Consider the following 17,315-nt stretch of genomic DNA (forward strand, 5'->3'; position numbering starts at 1 on the left):
ATCTGAAAGTATTCAAAGTCATATCTAAAAGAGAAATTCGATTTGTTCTTTACTTGAGAGAAACAGGGCTATTTTCTTCCCCCATTAAATTCAGATTATCCTACTGACAAGGAATGTCTTCAAAATCAGGTCACAAAAAACCACTAAATAAGCTTTTGACATTTTTTATACAATTTACTCCTTATTTCTACTCAACCTACCTTTTTAGTAGTCAGTCAGTCACGAGACTTCTTACCCTTTGTACAAGACTACTAGGACATCCAGCAATTTTCAGGCAAAGACATATCAAATGTAAAAGAAACTTCCTCTACAGGAATAGCATTCTTGTCACCAGATAGCATCTTTAAACCTCTTTGGAACTGTAACCCCTTTCTTCTTGTTTTTAAAGAAACGCTTTGTGTGTTCTTTCATTCAATCTTCTTAAAGATGATGATTAGAGAAGTTTTATTATCATTATTTTAAGTGAATCAAGTGAAGCCCAGGGAGGTTACTGGAAAGAAGTCCAGAGTGTCTGCGTCAATGAGATTAACTTCCTACTATGCCTCAAAGACCCTCATTCACTTTGATAGGCTTTGCACCCTGCCTTGAGTTTCTTTTTTTCTCCTTTGTTCTTTTTTGTCTTCTAAATGTACCCAAATCTAACTGGTTTTTTAAGGTAATATTTTCACCAGTAGAACTGCCCAAGTTCCTTTACCACCCATGCAGCCTTGCTGTGCCTGAAATCACTCACAAAACAAACCCATCAGCGCCCAGGGCAAAAAAAATATATATATATATATTATTTTATTCAAATGCTAGAATATGTTTCTTTTTTTTGCGCGTGTCTAAAATTTTGTGTCAGTTGTTCTGATTTGCTTTTGAAAGTTTTACGGGTCCCTGTGTTGACCAAATATTATGCTTTTGCTACCTGTAAAAACGCAGAACGTCGCAGTGGCACCAGGTTCCGCTGACAGGGTTGCTAACGGGGATGGGATGCCTGGAGATGAAGAAGCCGAAAACAAGGAAGGGGAGGATAAAGCCGGTGCTGTGAAGTTTGGATGGGTGAAAGGTGTGCTGGTGAGAAAGCTCCTATGTTTCCAAATAAAATCTGTTTGTTCAGTGTCCTTGGGGATTCAGGGTTAGCAAAGCCTGGACACCAGAATTATGGAGAGGGCTGGGTTTTGTCCCACTCGCGTGTCTCACATCCCTTTTGATGCTCCTTCAACCCACAGGTAAGATGCATGCTGAACATCTGGGGTGTGATGCTCTTCATTCGCCTCTCCTGGATCGTTGGAGAAGCTGGAATTGGTAAGCACGTTTCCCCATGCCCCGCGTATAGTTTTCAATGTCAGGGATAAACTCCATACACAACTTGTTTTGACCATGAACGCTGAATGTGAGATGAAGGTCACAGAAATAATCTGTGCGCCAGCTCTTTCCCTTTGCCTCTTTGACGATGTTTGTCAGAGAGGAAAGGTGAAGCGTTAACTTCTGGGAGACTGGAATTTTCCAGCTCACTAGCCAGATAAATGCTCAGCAAATATTTTTACCTTTCCCTTGAGTTTTAGGTGTACAGATATAGAGAGACATATACATTTGAAGTAGTACTATTCATATTTGGGGACATACTGACATTTGTGTATCTCCCTTATGATTACTGGCAACATTTCACTCATCGAAAACAGCTTGTGGGAAAAGTGGTAACAGTGTGACCAGGTTAATGCTGAATCAGTTGAACATTTTCCAAAGAAAATAACTGTGTTACTTTCAGGTACCTGGGGTAAGAAAACAAAGATTAATAAAATGTTGCCAGATAGAGGCTTAAAAATAATAAATAAAATGACTACGATATATAACTATTACTAATTTTTCTAATGGAGAATGCATGATGTTGAAATTATTTTGAGTGATTATTTGATTTTTTTAATGTATAATTCACCATCCCTTTGACATCAATTGAGTGCCTATTATTGCCAAATACTGTGTTACCAAAAGGAAAAACACCTATGTATACTCAGAGAACACTTCCCTTCTGACACCAAATGCTGACAACTTTCCACACCATTATTTGATGTTCTTAAAGATGGTCTTTTATAAAATATCGTTTCCTATGGCAAACTTTTTTTTAATCTAGAATATAGTGGTAAAATTTATATGAAAAATTTGATTGAGTTTTATCAAAGTTCCTGGTTCAATGTGATAAAAATTAATGATGTTCTACTCTGTATTTTGGGAAATACATTATAGATCCCTTTTGGAGAACACCTATAAATCATGAGTATCAAGACCATAGAGGTTCAAATGCACTTTTAGATAACTGCTCCAGAATGTACCTCAATTCACATTCAAAGGTACTTGGTCCTTATTTATTGCCGTTGCCCCTCAAAACATATTGAGCATCAACGGCAGACTAACTCGCAACAAGAAAGGGCTGAGCTGTAAATTGAAACACTGGAACCAGTTCCCATAGTGTTTCCACGTTTCATGTTTGGCAACTGCTGGGTTCCTGACAAAGGGCTGCTTGCCAGCTTTATGATGCATATCAAATGAATGCTTACAGCCGCAGGGCCCAAAGTAAGTGTATGCTGTTCCATGGAAAATCTGCATCTTAGCATTGCCAAGTGTTTGCTCCAGGGTTTCATGCAAAATTAGTTTTTAAGGGCAGTTTAGTAACTTATTGAGATCATCAAGCAACATTACTTTGTTTGGAGGTGTGAGCATAGCCAAGGGCAAGAGTAATTCTTTCTAATGCAACTTATTTAACATCCACGAGTTTGGGCCATAATCTGAACTTTAATCAGATTTTACATTAGTCTTCTCAGTTTCACGCTTATTATAAAATTGTAAAATATGGAGAACCCCATCTTCTGCTAAACTGTATTCTACTTTCAGATATCAGCATTGTTTTAATAAAGACTTTTTTTTTAAGTAGTCATATCCTACTTTAAGGGGGTGTCCAGCGGGTTTTCCTTTGAATGAAGGTTTGTCTGTCATTGTTTTAGTTCTCAGAAAGTAGACTTTAGTGAGTTGTAGAAATTTATCACCACCCTTACTCAGTTTTACTGGCCTTTGCTGTGAACTTAAAGCTAAATGAGTTGATTAAGTCATCTTCTGGGTCCCTGTGGAGTCCTTTTATTGGGTAAGAAGAGAAGCAAATCCAAGTAGTTTTGCCATGTTGTGGGGATAGTCTGGAGAAAAAGACTGAATACACTTTCTAGAGGAGATCCTGGGAACGAAGCCAGAAGGAAGCTGGAGCCACGAGTCACAGTAGCTACAGCCCTTGGGTAGCTGCTCTAAGGCCATGAGTTTGGGCTCTCTCTTCCCCAAAAGCCAATAGTAGAATAAGCCATTAATGCCATTGAATTGTTCTTCTCTGTCTCAGAGACTTTGGCTAGGGCAAGATAGTTCCTAATAAACATCAGGCATGGAAGAAAGGCATGAAACAGGTAGGACCTGAAGCAAGTCATTTATACTCCATGAGTTTCATTTTCTCATCTCAAAATGAAGGAGCTGGATTAATTATTTGCCAACCAATTCTTTGAAGATAAAGCTAAAGAACCTTGCTGTCTAAGCAACACAAATTGAGATAGGCTGGGGTAGTGCAGTAGTCTCCAGACTGTGGGGTGCCTAAGAATGACCTGGAAAGCTGGGTTACAAAACCACAGAATCCTGGGATTCACTTTGAAAGATTCAAATTCAGTGGGTCTAGGCACTTTTTTTTTTTTTTTTTTTTAGCTTTTTATGTATTTATTTGAGAGAGAGAGAGCACAAGCAGGGGGAGCAGCAGGCAGAGGCAGAGGGAAAGGTAGTTTCCAGGGTGAGCCCAAGGTGGGGCTCGGCCCCACCTGATCTGAAGGCAGATGCTTAATGGATTGAGCCACCCAGGTACCCTGTGGGTCTGGGCATTTTTAATAAACACTTCAGGTCTTTCCTGAAGCAGATGGTTCAACTCTCTTGGAGGAAACTACAAACTGAATGTTCCAGAAGTTGCCTCTTACCCTGGGATTTTATGTTTGATTGTGAGAGAAAAGTAAATCTCTTGCCGTTTAAATGTATAAAGGTTTGTTCTGGGATTTCAAATGTTTTACAGAAATATATACAATGTAAGAGAATAAATAAGAATTGTTAGTAAAATAGAAGCAAAGGGAAAATAAGGGTAAGGAAGTAATCAGAGTAGGTTTAATGTCCTGAAATGCAAACTATATAGTTCTGCAAAGTTGCTGGGGTCAGCTGAACATTTGACATCAAAAGTCATCAAAACAAAATCAGAAGCAAAATAGTGTGCAAAAGATAAGAGGAAATTATCTGTAGGGGTACACAGAACTGAGGCCACATGGTAATGTGGAGATGATCCCTTGCAACAGATTCGAAGAATTTAGTGCAACTCTTTCTTACAACACCAAACTTTGTAGGGTCCGAAGCAATATGGTCCAAGTTTACATCTCAGACTTATAGTTAGCCTCTTCCTACTGCACTTCAAACTGTGAAGTAGCCTCGAGACTTCTCTTAGAGCCAGGATACAGCTGGGAGCTTCAAAAGAGGCAGCCTCCAGTGCCCTGTTTCCATTTCTGTCTGTCTTTCCTCTCCTCCACTTCCCCCTTCTCATGGCCAGAGGGATCACGGCCTCTCATCTAAGAGGGAGCAAGACAGTCTGCCACCAACAATTACGGAGCATGCCAAACAGACTCAGGGGACGGCATTCTGGCTAGAGCCAGCGGGATTTCAGTGCCTGTGCCCCCAAACTTCTTTCTGCAACACTGGCAAAAGACAGCCTAACAAGAGAAAAACATTCACAAGTTTATTAAGTTCCACATTGTGTGTACACACAAAAGACTCAGCAATGAGTAATTCAAAGGAGCGGGCTTACATAGCATTTTAACAAGAGTACGAGATTTTCTTAGAGATATCACAAGACAAAGGGCAAGGACTGAGTTTCTAGGGTGGCAGATTGTGGGAAGGCAGACACGTGTGGGGACTACTGGAAAATCAGGAGTTCGTTATGCAGGTTCCTCTGGTGCTCCTCCAGCTGATAAGGGTCTAGAATTGGCTCTGAGGTTTAACTTCTTCCTGCTGTAGAGAAAATGGAGTCACTTTACAAACTTATGTCTTGCTTTTAGGCAAATAGGGGGAAGTATCTGCTTTTTTCTTTTTGCCTTTAGCTCAAACTAATTTTTCTCCTAAAGGGGTACATTTCAGGGTAGCAGATTCTGGTACCCTTCAGTATCATCCTGACTGTGTCCTTCCTGAAACTGAAAGTAGCCTTGCCTTTCTCTGAATCCTGGTTTATCACTTTCTCTCTCCTAGAATCATTGGCCTTCTGTGCTGTAAGTTGCTTGAGGGCAGCTTTTTTCATCTCATTTTATTTGTTCCTTGCATTTCTCTTGCTACCTGACACCTGGCTGGATGTATAGTAGACTTTCAATAAACAATAGCTATTGTAACTATTGTGGACACGGGCCAAAAAAGCAGGGCCACTCAGTGTGTTGGACACTTTACGCATGTCTCCTTTCTAATTCTATTGCCATGTTTGGCTCAGAAAATAAGTAACTTGCTAGAGGTCGTGTAGCCAACAAATGAATATAGTTCCATTTGATTCTTTGCACTTTACTTATCTGCCAGATGAACAACTCGTTATATTGTATGTAATTTTGCACTCCCACACAACCAAATGGACATGAAAAGAGAGTCACCTGGAAGGACGAACATTTACTCTTCAGTTATATGAGCAGCTTGGAATTGGATGGACCAATTGTAATGTTTGTAGGTATCTAGAACAGCATAAAAAATGGGGTTCTGTCAAATTTTGACCAGCCATCGTTGTTCAATTGTGGGCAATTTTTGCTGCACATCTTAGCTCTTCTTTTTCTAGGATCTGTGCTGCTACAGGCAGAGAACTTCAAAGCTGAGCATTTACTCTGGTGATTTCCAGCCAACTTGTTCATTTCAACGTGGTCCTTTGGTGATTACCCTAGACGTGCTGGCTTTTATGTAAATGATCTAATGGATTGTTCCACTGTTTAATTGCCTTTATTTTTCCTCTCTCAACTGAGGTCTTGGTGTGATTATCATCGGCTTAGCCGTGACAGTGACTGGTATCACTGGTTTATCCACCTCTGCTATTGCCACAAATGGATATGTCAGAGGAGGTAATTAGACTTGTGACCTGCATGATCATTTGTAAGGTAAAGGCAACACAGGCTCAGATAGTTCACCACTGACCTTTCTGGAGTGTTTTCAAAGGTAATCCAAGTTGGCTCCTTTTTTTCCTCCTCCAGGCAAGACAGATGCAAGAAAAACGGGGAAGGATTTAACCTTTGTCAAACCCCCAACTCTCTCACGCAGGTTCCTCTCGAGCAAGAGAGAAAGTCAAATGTCATGTTTTCTCTTTCCGCAGCCGGGGTAGTTTCTTTCCCAGGACACCAGCATAAGTCAACTTTTCCTTTCCAGGGCACCTTTTAGATTGTGTTTACTTTTGGAAGCCATCCTTCATCGTAATGAGCAGGCCTCGGACTTGATCTTTATGCCAGGCAAGCCTGTTTCTCCCGAGTAGAAAGCAACTCCACTGGGGCCCAAGGCGTGGACTTGAAGACTTACATCAGAGGCAGTGTAGTTTGCAGCAATAGGGAACCCAAGTAAGGAAAGTAAAACGTACTGTCTTTTATCTTTCATTGCTAACAGGTCTTGGAGTTCTCATAATTCTTCTTTCCACCATGGTAACTTCTATTACCGGGTTGTCAACTTCTGCAATAGCGACTAACGGGTTTGTTCGTGGAGGTAACATTTCTAAGATACCTAATGTCCTCATCGCTTGCCACGGGTAGGAAAAGTTTTTATATATTTCTTTTTGACTGGAGCAAGCAAGGAGCCCACTGTTCTTGACGCCAGATGCAGAAGGAAACCTAAGGTACCGTGAGCTCAGTCCTGGTCCGTGCCATTCAGCGGAGGGATCGCCTCTAATGGACCTCGCGGGCCCATCTGCAATTCATAGTTTCCAGGTGTCAAATTCCTCCGACGAATGTTTTCTTTTTCAGGCCAGTCGGCAAGCCTCTTGCCGGTGTTTCTGGGGAAATGGTTCCCCAACGTGGCTTCAGCTTTAAAGTTTAGTACATTGCAGGTGCTTCCGAGACCTTCATGGACTGGGACCTTTTAGAACATTTCAGGTTTTTTCATGGGGAGACAGACCCTACTGTGACAGGACGCAGACTGCTGCCTCCTCCAGTTGCTGGTGACCTCTTGACCTACTGGAGCCAAACTCCTTTCTTGGGGGATTTTGCAGGTCTCGGAGTCATCATCATCGGCCTGAGTGTGGTGGTGACAACACTCACAGGTATTTCTATGTCCGCTATTTGCACAAATGGAGTAGTAAGAGGAGGTAAGTCAATTCATTTACTTATGACGACAAGCTTGGCTTACGGAGTAAAGTCTACAGTTGGTTTAATGTTGGAAGGAAAATTTTCATATTCATAATTAGTCCCCAAAGTTCTAAAGTAAAACGAACTAACCCAAATGTAAACATCAAGGCAAAATTCTCTCAACTAAAATTAAGAGATCTCCAGAAGGTTTTCTTTGACCCGTTTCCTGTGATTAAACATGTTTATAGAGAGTGACTAGGTGTCTAGAAAGAAGACATAAATAATTACAGTAAAATACATGGTTTCTTGGTGCCTTAGCTGGGCCCGGCTGGCCCTCTCCCAGGCCCACTCAGCACCCCAGCCGACACTTCCGGTTTAGTAAGCCCTGAGTTCTGCCCAACAGGACATTCCCAGTGGCCCCAGGCCTGAAAAGATCCTTCAGAAGAAAATAGAAACAACTAAACAGAAAAAAGAGTTACCTTTAAATCATCCAGGAAAAAGCAGGCCTAGGCCTAAAATGAAGAGCGCGAGGTTTACCTTTGCTTCTAATTCCTGTCTTCCCCCTCCCATTCTATTTGGCTCCTGGGGCTGCAACTTGGGGACCTTATCCAGGTTTCCAGGGGCCTTTTAAGGCACCCTCCCTCCCACAAACACACCCCCACTCACAGCTTCCCCTGCCCCTCTCTCCTTTTGACCTCGCCAAAATAACTTGCTCCCTAAGTTATTTAAAGGACCTCCAGACAAAGGAAGTGATTCACTCCACCCAGATAATTGGTTACATTTCCAAAGAGAGCTTTGACCCTTTAACCCAGAGGAGTTACTACAGTGGAGGAAATTCCTTTTCCTTAAAAGATAGGTTTTGGGGGTGTCTGGGTGGCTCAGTGGGTTAAAGCCTCTGCCTTTGGCTCAGGTCAAGCCCTGCATTCGGTCAGCAGGGAGCCTGCTTCCCCAGCTCACCGCCCCCCCCAACCTCTATGCCTACTTGTGATCTCTGTCTGTCAAATAAATTAAAAAAAAAATAAAAAAGATAGGTTTTTGTTTTGTTTTAAGATATATTTGTCCAGTGTTTTTCCTTCTTTCCTTTTTTTTTTTCTTTGCTTGTTTAAGATTTTATTTATTTATTTGACAGACAGAGACACAGCGAGAGAGGGAACACAAGCAGGGGACAAGGAGAGGGAAAGCAGGTTTACTGCAGAGCAGGGAGCCTGAGGACTGAGCCAGCCAGGCGCCCTCAGTGTCTTTCCCCTACCACTTCTGCCCACCTCCAAGACTAGCTCAGAGCAGGAAGTCATTAGTTTCCTACAGTCTATCAGAGCTTCTAGCTACCTAGGCCTCTCTACACCTAGTATTTTTTTACCTGTTCTCACTACCCTCTAGGAGTAACCAGGCAGCTCAGTCTTTCATGTGTACAGAAAGAAGTTCATAGACACATATTTTGATCTTTTCAAGGTCCAAAGGAGAAGTGATTGTTCCAAACCTACCTTTCTTCCCTTTTGCCACCCCCATACTCATATGGGTATTTGGCCTTCTTGACCTAAAAACATAGAGAACCAATTCCAATTTATAGAGTGGATAATCAGACCCCCCCCCCCTTTTAAAAGATTAATTTATGTATTTCATGGTGGAGGAGCAGAGGGAGAGAGAAATTTTAGCAGACTCTGAGCTGAGAGCAGAGCCCAACATTGGGTTCCATTCCACCACCCTGAGACCAGGACCTGAGCCAAAACCAAGAGTTGGTGCTCAACTAACAGTACTACCCAGGGGACCTATAAACAGACACCTTTTAATGCAGCAAATACATACAAGAAAAGTACACCAGTAAGGAAGTTAGAATAGCAATGATAAACTTCACTTACTTCATTTTCTGCCTAAGCCTGCCTGCTCCGGGAAATTTCAAATATAAAACTTTACTTTGGTTACATTACTGATTTGAACTCACCAATGAATTTTTTTTTAGAAGGCAAGGTATTTTGTTTTAGTAAAGTTTGCTGTAGTCTTATTTGTATACAATTGGAATATAATTGGCTTTTGGTAAATCAGAACTTACTAAATCAGGATAATTCTACTGTGTTCTATTATAGTTCACAGAGTACAAAGAAAGGATGGCTAACTTATTCATTAAAGTGATACAAGATTCTCAAAATCATTGGGAAGTTGCAATATTTTTAACAGAATAAAAATTATTCAAAATTGGGGCACCTGGGTGGCTCAGTGGGTTAAGCCTCTACCTTCGGCTCAGGTCATGATCCCAGGGTCCTGGGATCGAGCCCCGCATTGGGCTTTCTGTTCAGTGGGGAGCCTGCTTACCGCCCCTCCTTGTGATCTCTGTCTGTCAAATAAATAAATAAAATATTTAAAAAATTATTCAAAATTATTTGGTCATAGAAACTAAATCCCTTAGCACTTCCTCAGAGTAAAGCATGTTCATTTTTTGTTTTAGGTGGGGCCTACTATCTTATTTCCAGAAGCTTAGGGCCCGAGTTCGGTGGGTCTATAGGCTTGATCTTTGCTTTTGCCAATGCCGTGGCTGTTGCCATGTATGTGGTGGGATTTGCTGAAACAGTGGTAGATCTTCTTAAGGTAATTAAAAGTTTCTCTTTACTTCAGCCACATAAGATAATTCAGTTCAATTTGCCTTTTTAGGGCACTAGGGGATATCATTATGGCAGAATGAGAGGAAATAGATTTATTCTGTAGAAGGCAGAAGTTGGATATAGTTGAAGGAGCTTTAGGCTTGGCATCAGAACTTGAAATCCTGGCTCTCATATTGATCAGCTGAGAGATTCTCAGAGAGATGGCCAGTCCCTCCATTCATCTGAACATTATTTCTCAAATCTATCATATGGGTTAATAATACTGTTCTATAGATTTCATAGAAATGTGGTACAGAACAGATAATATGCATGAAACACTGTGTAAAACATGAAACAAAAGATAAATAATGGATGCTGTTATCAGCAGCAATATTACTACCATGGGTATCGATTTCCAAATGAAAGACAGTTCAAACATTAGAACAACTCACTGCAGAAAACTAAGCATTTCCTAGTTTAAGTACACCATCTAGTCGGTCTGTCTTTGAGAGTGTTAACTAGCTGGTAGGTGAACTAACTTCTAGTTCTTTCACGGTAGTGATAGCATTCGTTGAATTCAATTAGTAGCAGTACCTTTATTTGAAAATTAGTGAGAAGATGGGGGGATTATACAGTTCATAAGTTATGTGATCTTCAAGAAATGTGTTATCTGGTTTATGGAGTTTGTTATTTAATTGAATAACGCTTATTTTCCAATATTCACATTGAAAATCACTCGTTTTTATTTCTCTAAGATTCCCCTTGAGACACAAAAGTAGTCATTCTTCTGAAACAAAACCGTATGTTTATATGTACCCATACTTATCTCAGTGCTGCAATAGCTTTAGAAGCTGTGACTAGAATGAGCATCTAGAATTTCCAACTTCCAACCTTGGCTATCAATGGCCTATTATTTTAGGACAAAATAATGTTAATCTCTGATTTAGGAACAGCTTGTTTTTCCATGATCCTATATGGTCGTTAGTGCATAGTATTTCTTCTTACTATTCAATTCTACAATACAACATACCGGCAAAAAAACAAAACAAAAAAAACACCTCCATCTCTAACCATTTTCATGAATTTTGTTTCTATTCCAGGAGAGCAATTCAATGATGGTGGATCCCACCAATGACATCCGGATAATAGGCTCCATCACAGTGGTGATTCTCTTAGGAATTTCAGTAGCTGGAATGGAATGGGAAGCAAAGGTGATTTTCTCAAAATGATGTTATCAACCACTGCTGCTGAGGTCTTGACCAAATTGCAGAAATAGAACAAACCCCATATTCAAAAAGAATTGTTATTATTACTTGCTCTGGCAGAAGCTGCGGGTTAGCACTGGAGGGAAATCCAAGCCCTCCAAACACACGGGGTCCAGGCAGTCATGACTTCCCGCTCCTGTGTCACGTGATCAGGCCTGCACTTTTTCCTTCTTTGTGCTGTCATCACCTTGACAGAGACACCATGGTTGCTGCCATCTTCACACCCAGGCCCCTTATGATCGTAGCAACAGTCCATGCTGGAAACCTGTGTCTCCCAGTCCCACCCCTGGTGTCTCATTTTCCAGCTGACCTGGGTGCAGAGGAAATGGGCTTCTCTCACATGTGATGGGAGAAGAGCATAGAGGCAGCAACTATCATTCTCCTCCAAGATACAGTATTTTGGGAGTAAGTCCTGGAACTAGACACTGGGTGGATTTAACTAGTAGTAATACAGTAAATTTCTGAATGATAGGAGCATGTCTTTTGTCTGATTTATAACTCTCCAGTTACTGATATAATTGCAACTGGTCTTAAGTCCCTGGAGATACCGTACCTAGACTTAAGGAGATTTCCAGAGATTGAAAAGTGGCCAAACCCACCCATCTTCATAAGACAATGAGAAGCATTCCTACACAGCATTTGTTTGTGGATTATGTATTCACACATCAAACCAAAATTAATTCAGTGATTACTAGGTGCTGGGCATTCTGCTAGGTACTGGATATTCAGTGGTGACCCAAACAGGCACGATCCTGGCCCTAGTTGAGCATTTGGTCTGTGGAGATATGAGTAATGATCAAGTAGATAAACAAGTAAATATAGAACGGTAAATTGTGAACATGCTTTAAAGAATAAACAGGGTACTAAGATAGAAAATATGGGGTATCTACTTACAATGACTTTGTTCCCTGAGGGAGGCAATGTAGTTTCATGGTGATAAAGGGTAGGTTTATAGCTCTGGCTTTGTTGCCGCAGCACCTAGATTTGAATCTGGTTTATATTGTATGACCTTGTAATGTATGACCTTGAGAAAGGTGCCTAATCTCTCTGTACCTCAGGGTCTTTACCTTTTAAATGATGGTAACAATATTACCTACTTCGTATAGTTATTGGCGGTACTATTTATCTAAAAAATATTGATAAAGTGAAATCTGTCTGTTATTGTAAGCCCTCCATGAATGTTAGCTGTTATTATTTAGATTCAGCAGTCAAGAAAGTCCTCTCAGGGGAAGTAACTAAGACTTAAAGGATGAGAAGAAGGAAATAGTTACACAAAGCATAGGGAGAAGTGTATTCCCTACAGAGGGAACGGCATATAGGAATACCAAGCCAATAGACCCTTGAAATGTCAGCAGGGAGAGAAGGGGGACAAAGACAGACAATTCAGTTGGTCAACCTTGCAAACCACTTGTGCTGGGCACACACAGGTGGTCCGACATCAAGTGTACAAGGCATCTCAGAATTCTATGAATTTTGTGTTATTAATGAAACTTCTGTTGCATTTAGCACTGGGAAAGGAAAGAATCCATAGGCACTCTGCCTAGAAAAGAAATACGCTATCCGCAATAAAACTCTGGGCTCCATTTATACTCCTGAGGGCACTGCAGTAAGTTACTCACATAGAACTTGGAATGTTTTTGAAATGTCACCTTCAAGTGCCCACGCATATGCCGCCATTGAAAATGTAACTTCCACACTCAGGTCAGATAAGTCTTGTTAAGATGCCATTCTGTAAGAGAACACTATTACCGACTCTGGATAGTAGTTCTAATCAGAATAACCACGTAGTCTTGGTCCAGTGGACTTTCTGCGGACATGACTTTTATAACTGTATAAAAAGTTGTTCATTCTAAGCTGGCCTCCTTTCACTTTGCCATTCTAGGCTCAGGTGATACTCCTGGTCATTCTCCTCATTGCTATTGCAAACTTCTTCATTGGAACCGTTATTCCATCCAACAATGAGAAGAAGTCCAGAGGTTTCTTTAACTACCAAGGTACGTGTTACAAATGAGTTGCTTTTGCAATCAATGGTTCTCCACTACCTGCCTCCATCCATCTACCCTTTTAACCCCTGCATCAGCCATTAGAATCCCAGTGTGATCCAGGGAGGAGCCGGGGGTTAGTTAGACTCGGGAGATCCAGAGTGAGTCTTAATCCTACTGCTTGCCAGCAAGACTGGTCCCCTAACACGTTTGAGGTTCAAATTTGCCTGAGGTAGTGTGAGTGATAGCAAGTTCCTGAGGGGATTGTTGAGAAGTCAATAAGATAGTGGATGCAAAAGTGCTTTGAAAACCTTCAAGTATGGGACAAATCGTTGTTGCCATCAAATAGTAGAAATAGAGTTGTACATGCAAGGAAAGAGAACAGAGTTCAGGCAGTTTGTTCAACCCCTGAGAACATTAATAATAACATAATCATTTTCCTTTTAGACTTTTTTTTTTAAAGAAATTTTATTTTTAAGCAATCTTTATACCCATTGTGGGGCTGGAACTCACAACCCGAGATCAAGAGTTGTACGCTCCACCTACTGAGCCAGCCAGGTGCCCCCCTGCTGAACTTTTTTGCACCTTGCTTATCTATAGCATTACCTAGTTAAGCATCACTGTCAGGTTTGCAAGCACAAAATATTGTAGGAGTTGGCATAACATCCTGAGGGAATGTCACAAAGCATGAAATTCTCCTCCACCTCTGCACACCTTCCTAGCTTTCCACTCTATCTTGCTCAAGAATCCACTGCTGAGATTTAAAAAATATTTCCGTTCATCATTTATTCAGTCACTAGTGTCTGTTTCCTTTTGGTATCAGATCACCTCTTTCTTCTTGATTCTTTTTCTTTATAAAGTTTGTCTTTTTTTGCATATTAACATCCTTTTCCTTTCTATTCTTTTCCCTCCTTCTAGCTCCTGCTGTACTTTTTCTCATGACTTAATTTTTTTTCCTTGTTTCTGCATCACCCTAGATCTTTTGTTTGTTGTTTTTCTTCCCTTCTTTTCTGTTTTTCTTCTGCATTTTTCCCTTCTCATTTAAGTAATTTGTTGAGACCCCTATGGGATAGTATTATTTTATGACTAAAGTTCCTTGCTACTATCATTCTCCTATGTATGACAATTTGACATAGAATTTAAGATCTAATCTCTGGGAGCAAGGAGTGGGAAGGTTAGAACATAAGTAGCCAAATTTTAAGATAGTTTCACCCACCCCCTACAATTAAAAAAAAAAAAGCATAGAAAAGCTGTGTTTGGTTAGAATATTTATGCACGTAAGAAATGAGTTGTGTATGTTGAAGGCAGTGTACATGTGTGTTATACTTGGGAATATGACAGCATGGGCATGAGAAAAATTCTCCATTTGCCTCTTTTTCAGTCTTTTAGATTCAAAAATATCTGGAGGCCTGGGTCTCTGTTGGCACAAAAAAGTTTTCAGAGTTATATCCTAGAAATCTAAAACCCTGCGATACATATACTGTCTCTTGGCAAATACTAACATGAGGTTCATCAGGAGTATAGCAACATCTTCAGATTCATCCCATTTAGAATATAGGGACCCATTTGCATGATACATTGATAGAAGCTAAAGGAAACTCTATCTCCTTTTCTGTAAAGAAAGTCTACAAGATAATGTTCTCATTATTTGTGTTGCAGCGTCAATATTTGCAGAAAACTTTGGGCCAAGCTTCACAAAAGGAGAAGGCTTCTTCTCTGTCTTTGCCATTTTTTTCCCAGCAGCTACTGGGATTCTTGCTGGTGCCAATATCTCAGGAGACTTGGAGGTATGTCGTTTTCCTCTGCTTTTGTAATCCTGGGAAGTGGTGGTGCCGTTGGTGAGCAGCACGAGCTATAGAAGTCAACAGTGACCATAATTCTCTATCGATGTTAAAACCAAAATTTCTGTTAGGGGTCCCCAGTAATTTAAAAGTTCTCTCTTTTAATGCCAAAATTTTTAATGCCAGACCATTCTATTTTTGATAGTCCATCCTTTTGGATGGACTTATTCAGTGATATCGGAAGGGTAGAGAAAATTGGGAAGTGTGGAACATTTCCAACAAAATGAATATATCCCAGTGAAAAAAAATATCAGAACCAACTTTTTTCTTTTAAACACCTAAGGAACAAAAGCACATATCATTCAGGGAAAACAAAACAAAACAAAAACACCCTCCCTACTTCCCCTTCAAAATCACTTTATTAGTGAATTTTTATGACATTACATTCAGAGATATATTCACTTATTCAAATGGTATTTATTTAGCACTGCATTCATATTAGTTTATGTTAAGTACTGTAATGAGCACTGTTAGAATATTGGTTTGAATGTTTTATAAAAGACTGGTAGTACTGGCCTAAACAAGATAGAAGTTTATTTTTCTAGTGGATCAAAATCTGAGCTCATAGGCCATGGAGTCGAAAAAGAAAAGTCTGTTCCAAACAGTAGACCAGGATCCCAGATGACCTCCCTTGATTGACCACTCCCTTATGGTTTGCCCTCACCTGCAAAGATGACTGGTCAATTCCAAGATCATGTTCCAGCCCACAGGAAGAAGAGTAAGGAATAGAGGGCAAGCAATTCCTGAATCTTGCATATATTACTTCTGCTAACATTCCATTGGCCAGAATTTAATCTCTGCGACCTTGCCTAGTTGCAAAGAAGGCTGGGAAATGTAGTCTCTAGCTGTGCAGCCATGTGACTAGAATTTTAGGGAGTTCTTGTGTTAAAAGGAGGAAGGTGAGAATGATTATTGGGGGACAGTAAATAGTCCCTACCATATACACAAAAGAAGACACCGGTTTTACCTCAATACACTTATAATCAACTTTGGAAGACAAGAAATATTTGTAAGAGCCATGAAGAGACACGTATAAATGAAAATCATATAGACTGTTTAAATAAGTTGTGAGATAAACATAAGAAACAGGTAATTGTTAAAGCTGGGATGGTTTCCTCAATAATGTTACTTTGAAGTGTGAACTTAGAGCAAAAGCTCAATACTGATTGTTGGTGAGAAAATATAAGCATATTCCAGGTAGAGAACACTAAAGAAGAGTTTAGGCATGGGGATTTGGGAAATAGTAAGGGATCCCTCACAATTTAATTGGAGAAGTCCTGACGAGGCTGGATGACCTTATAATACAAGGGGAAATCGGCATTGGTGGGACCGGAGCAAGAGGTGCTTACCCTGGAATGTAAGCCCATGAGGGTGGGGACCTTGCTTTTGGTTATACTCATTGTTGCCTCTTCAGAGCTAGGAAGATTTCAGTAAATATTTATTTAGTGAATGAATAAAGGCATTTCTATTTGTCATATTAGGGACCACAGTGCTATGGTAAATTCTTGAGTTGAGATATGGCATAAAATAGATTATGTGGAAGCTCAGAAAAGTAAGTAACTTGTTCAAAATGATTCTAGTAGTTAAATATCACTGCTTAATGAAATTTAGCTATGTATGTGGAGCTGCTGTGTCCTCAGATTTGGAAAAGTATCAGAGGTCACTGATCTAAAATTCTGTAGGGACTCCTGGGTGGCTTAGTCATTAAGCATTTGCCTTTGGTTGGGGTCATGATCCCAGAGTCCTGGGACTGGGTCCCACATTGGGCTCCTTGCTCAACAGGGAGCCTGCTTCTCCCTCTGCCTGCCTCTCTCTCTGACAAATAAATAAATAAATTTTTTTCTAAAAAATAATAAATAAATAAATAAATAAAATTCTGCAAACTGTAAGCACACATTTAAGATTTTATTTATTTATTTGACAGAGAGAGATTACAAGTAGGCAGAGAAGCAGGCAGAGAGAGAGAGAGAGAGAGGGAACCAGGCTCTCTGCTGAGCAGAAAGCCCGATGCAGGACTCCATCCCAGAACCCCGAGATCGTGACCTGAGCCGAAGGCAGTGGCTCAACCCACTGAGCCACTCAGGCGCCCCTAAGCACACATTTAAATGAAAGAATATTACACTTTCCTTAGAAAAAAGTCATCAGTTCAGCTCAGCCAACATGTCGCTAGGCACTAGGGAAGCAAAGAAGCACTCAGTCCTCCAAGCTGTTCATGGTCTAAGGTGAAGACAGACTTACTCTGAGTCATGAGAAGCAAGAACAGAATCATGTGCAAAATATAAGTTTAAGAAGTGGTTGACCCTCAGGAAACAGTTATCTAGTA

At 40.5% G+C, this 17,315-nt stretch overlaps 1 protein-coding gene across 1 annotated transcript in view; it reads left to right on the plus strand.

Annotated features, from left to right (window-relative positions):
- The window catches only part of SLC12A1 (solute carrier family 12 member 1), an 87,204-nt gene that overhangs the window by 12,090 nt on the left and 57,799 nt on the right, over nucleotides 1-17,315 (plus strand). Inside the window, 7 exon segments of the mRNA NM_001310193.1 lie at nucleotides 922-1,056; nucleotides 1,212-1,287; nucleotides 7,256-7,351; nucleotides 9,772-9,911; nucleotides 11,005-11,115; nucleotides 13,052-13,163; nucleotides 14,811-14,938. Of these exon segments, the coding sequence (NP_001297122.1) occupies nucleotides 922-1,056; nucleotides 1,212-1,287; nucleotides 7,256-7,351; nucleotides 9,772-9,911; nucleotides 11,005-11,115; nucleotides 13,052-13,163; nucleotides 14,811-14,938 (798 nt within the window).

This window comes from Mustela putorius, unplaced genomic scaffold, assembly GCF_011764305.1.
Source record: "Mustela putorius furo isolate JIRA1106 unplaced genomic scaffold, ASM1176430v1.1 tig00003898_pilon_pilon_pilon, whole genome shotgun sequence".
Lineage (NCBI taxonomy): Eukaryota > Metazoa > Chordata > Mammalia > Carnivora > Mustelidae > Mustela > Mustela putorius.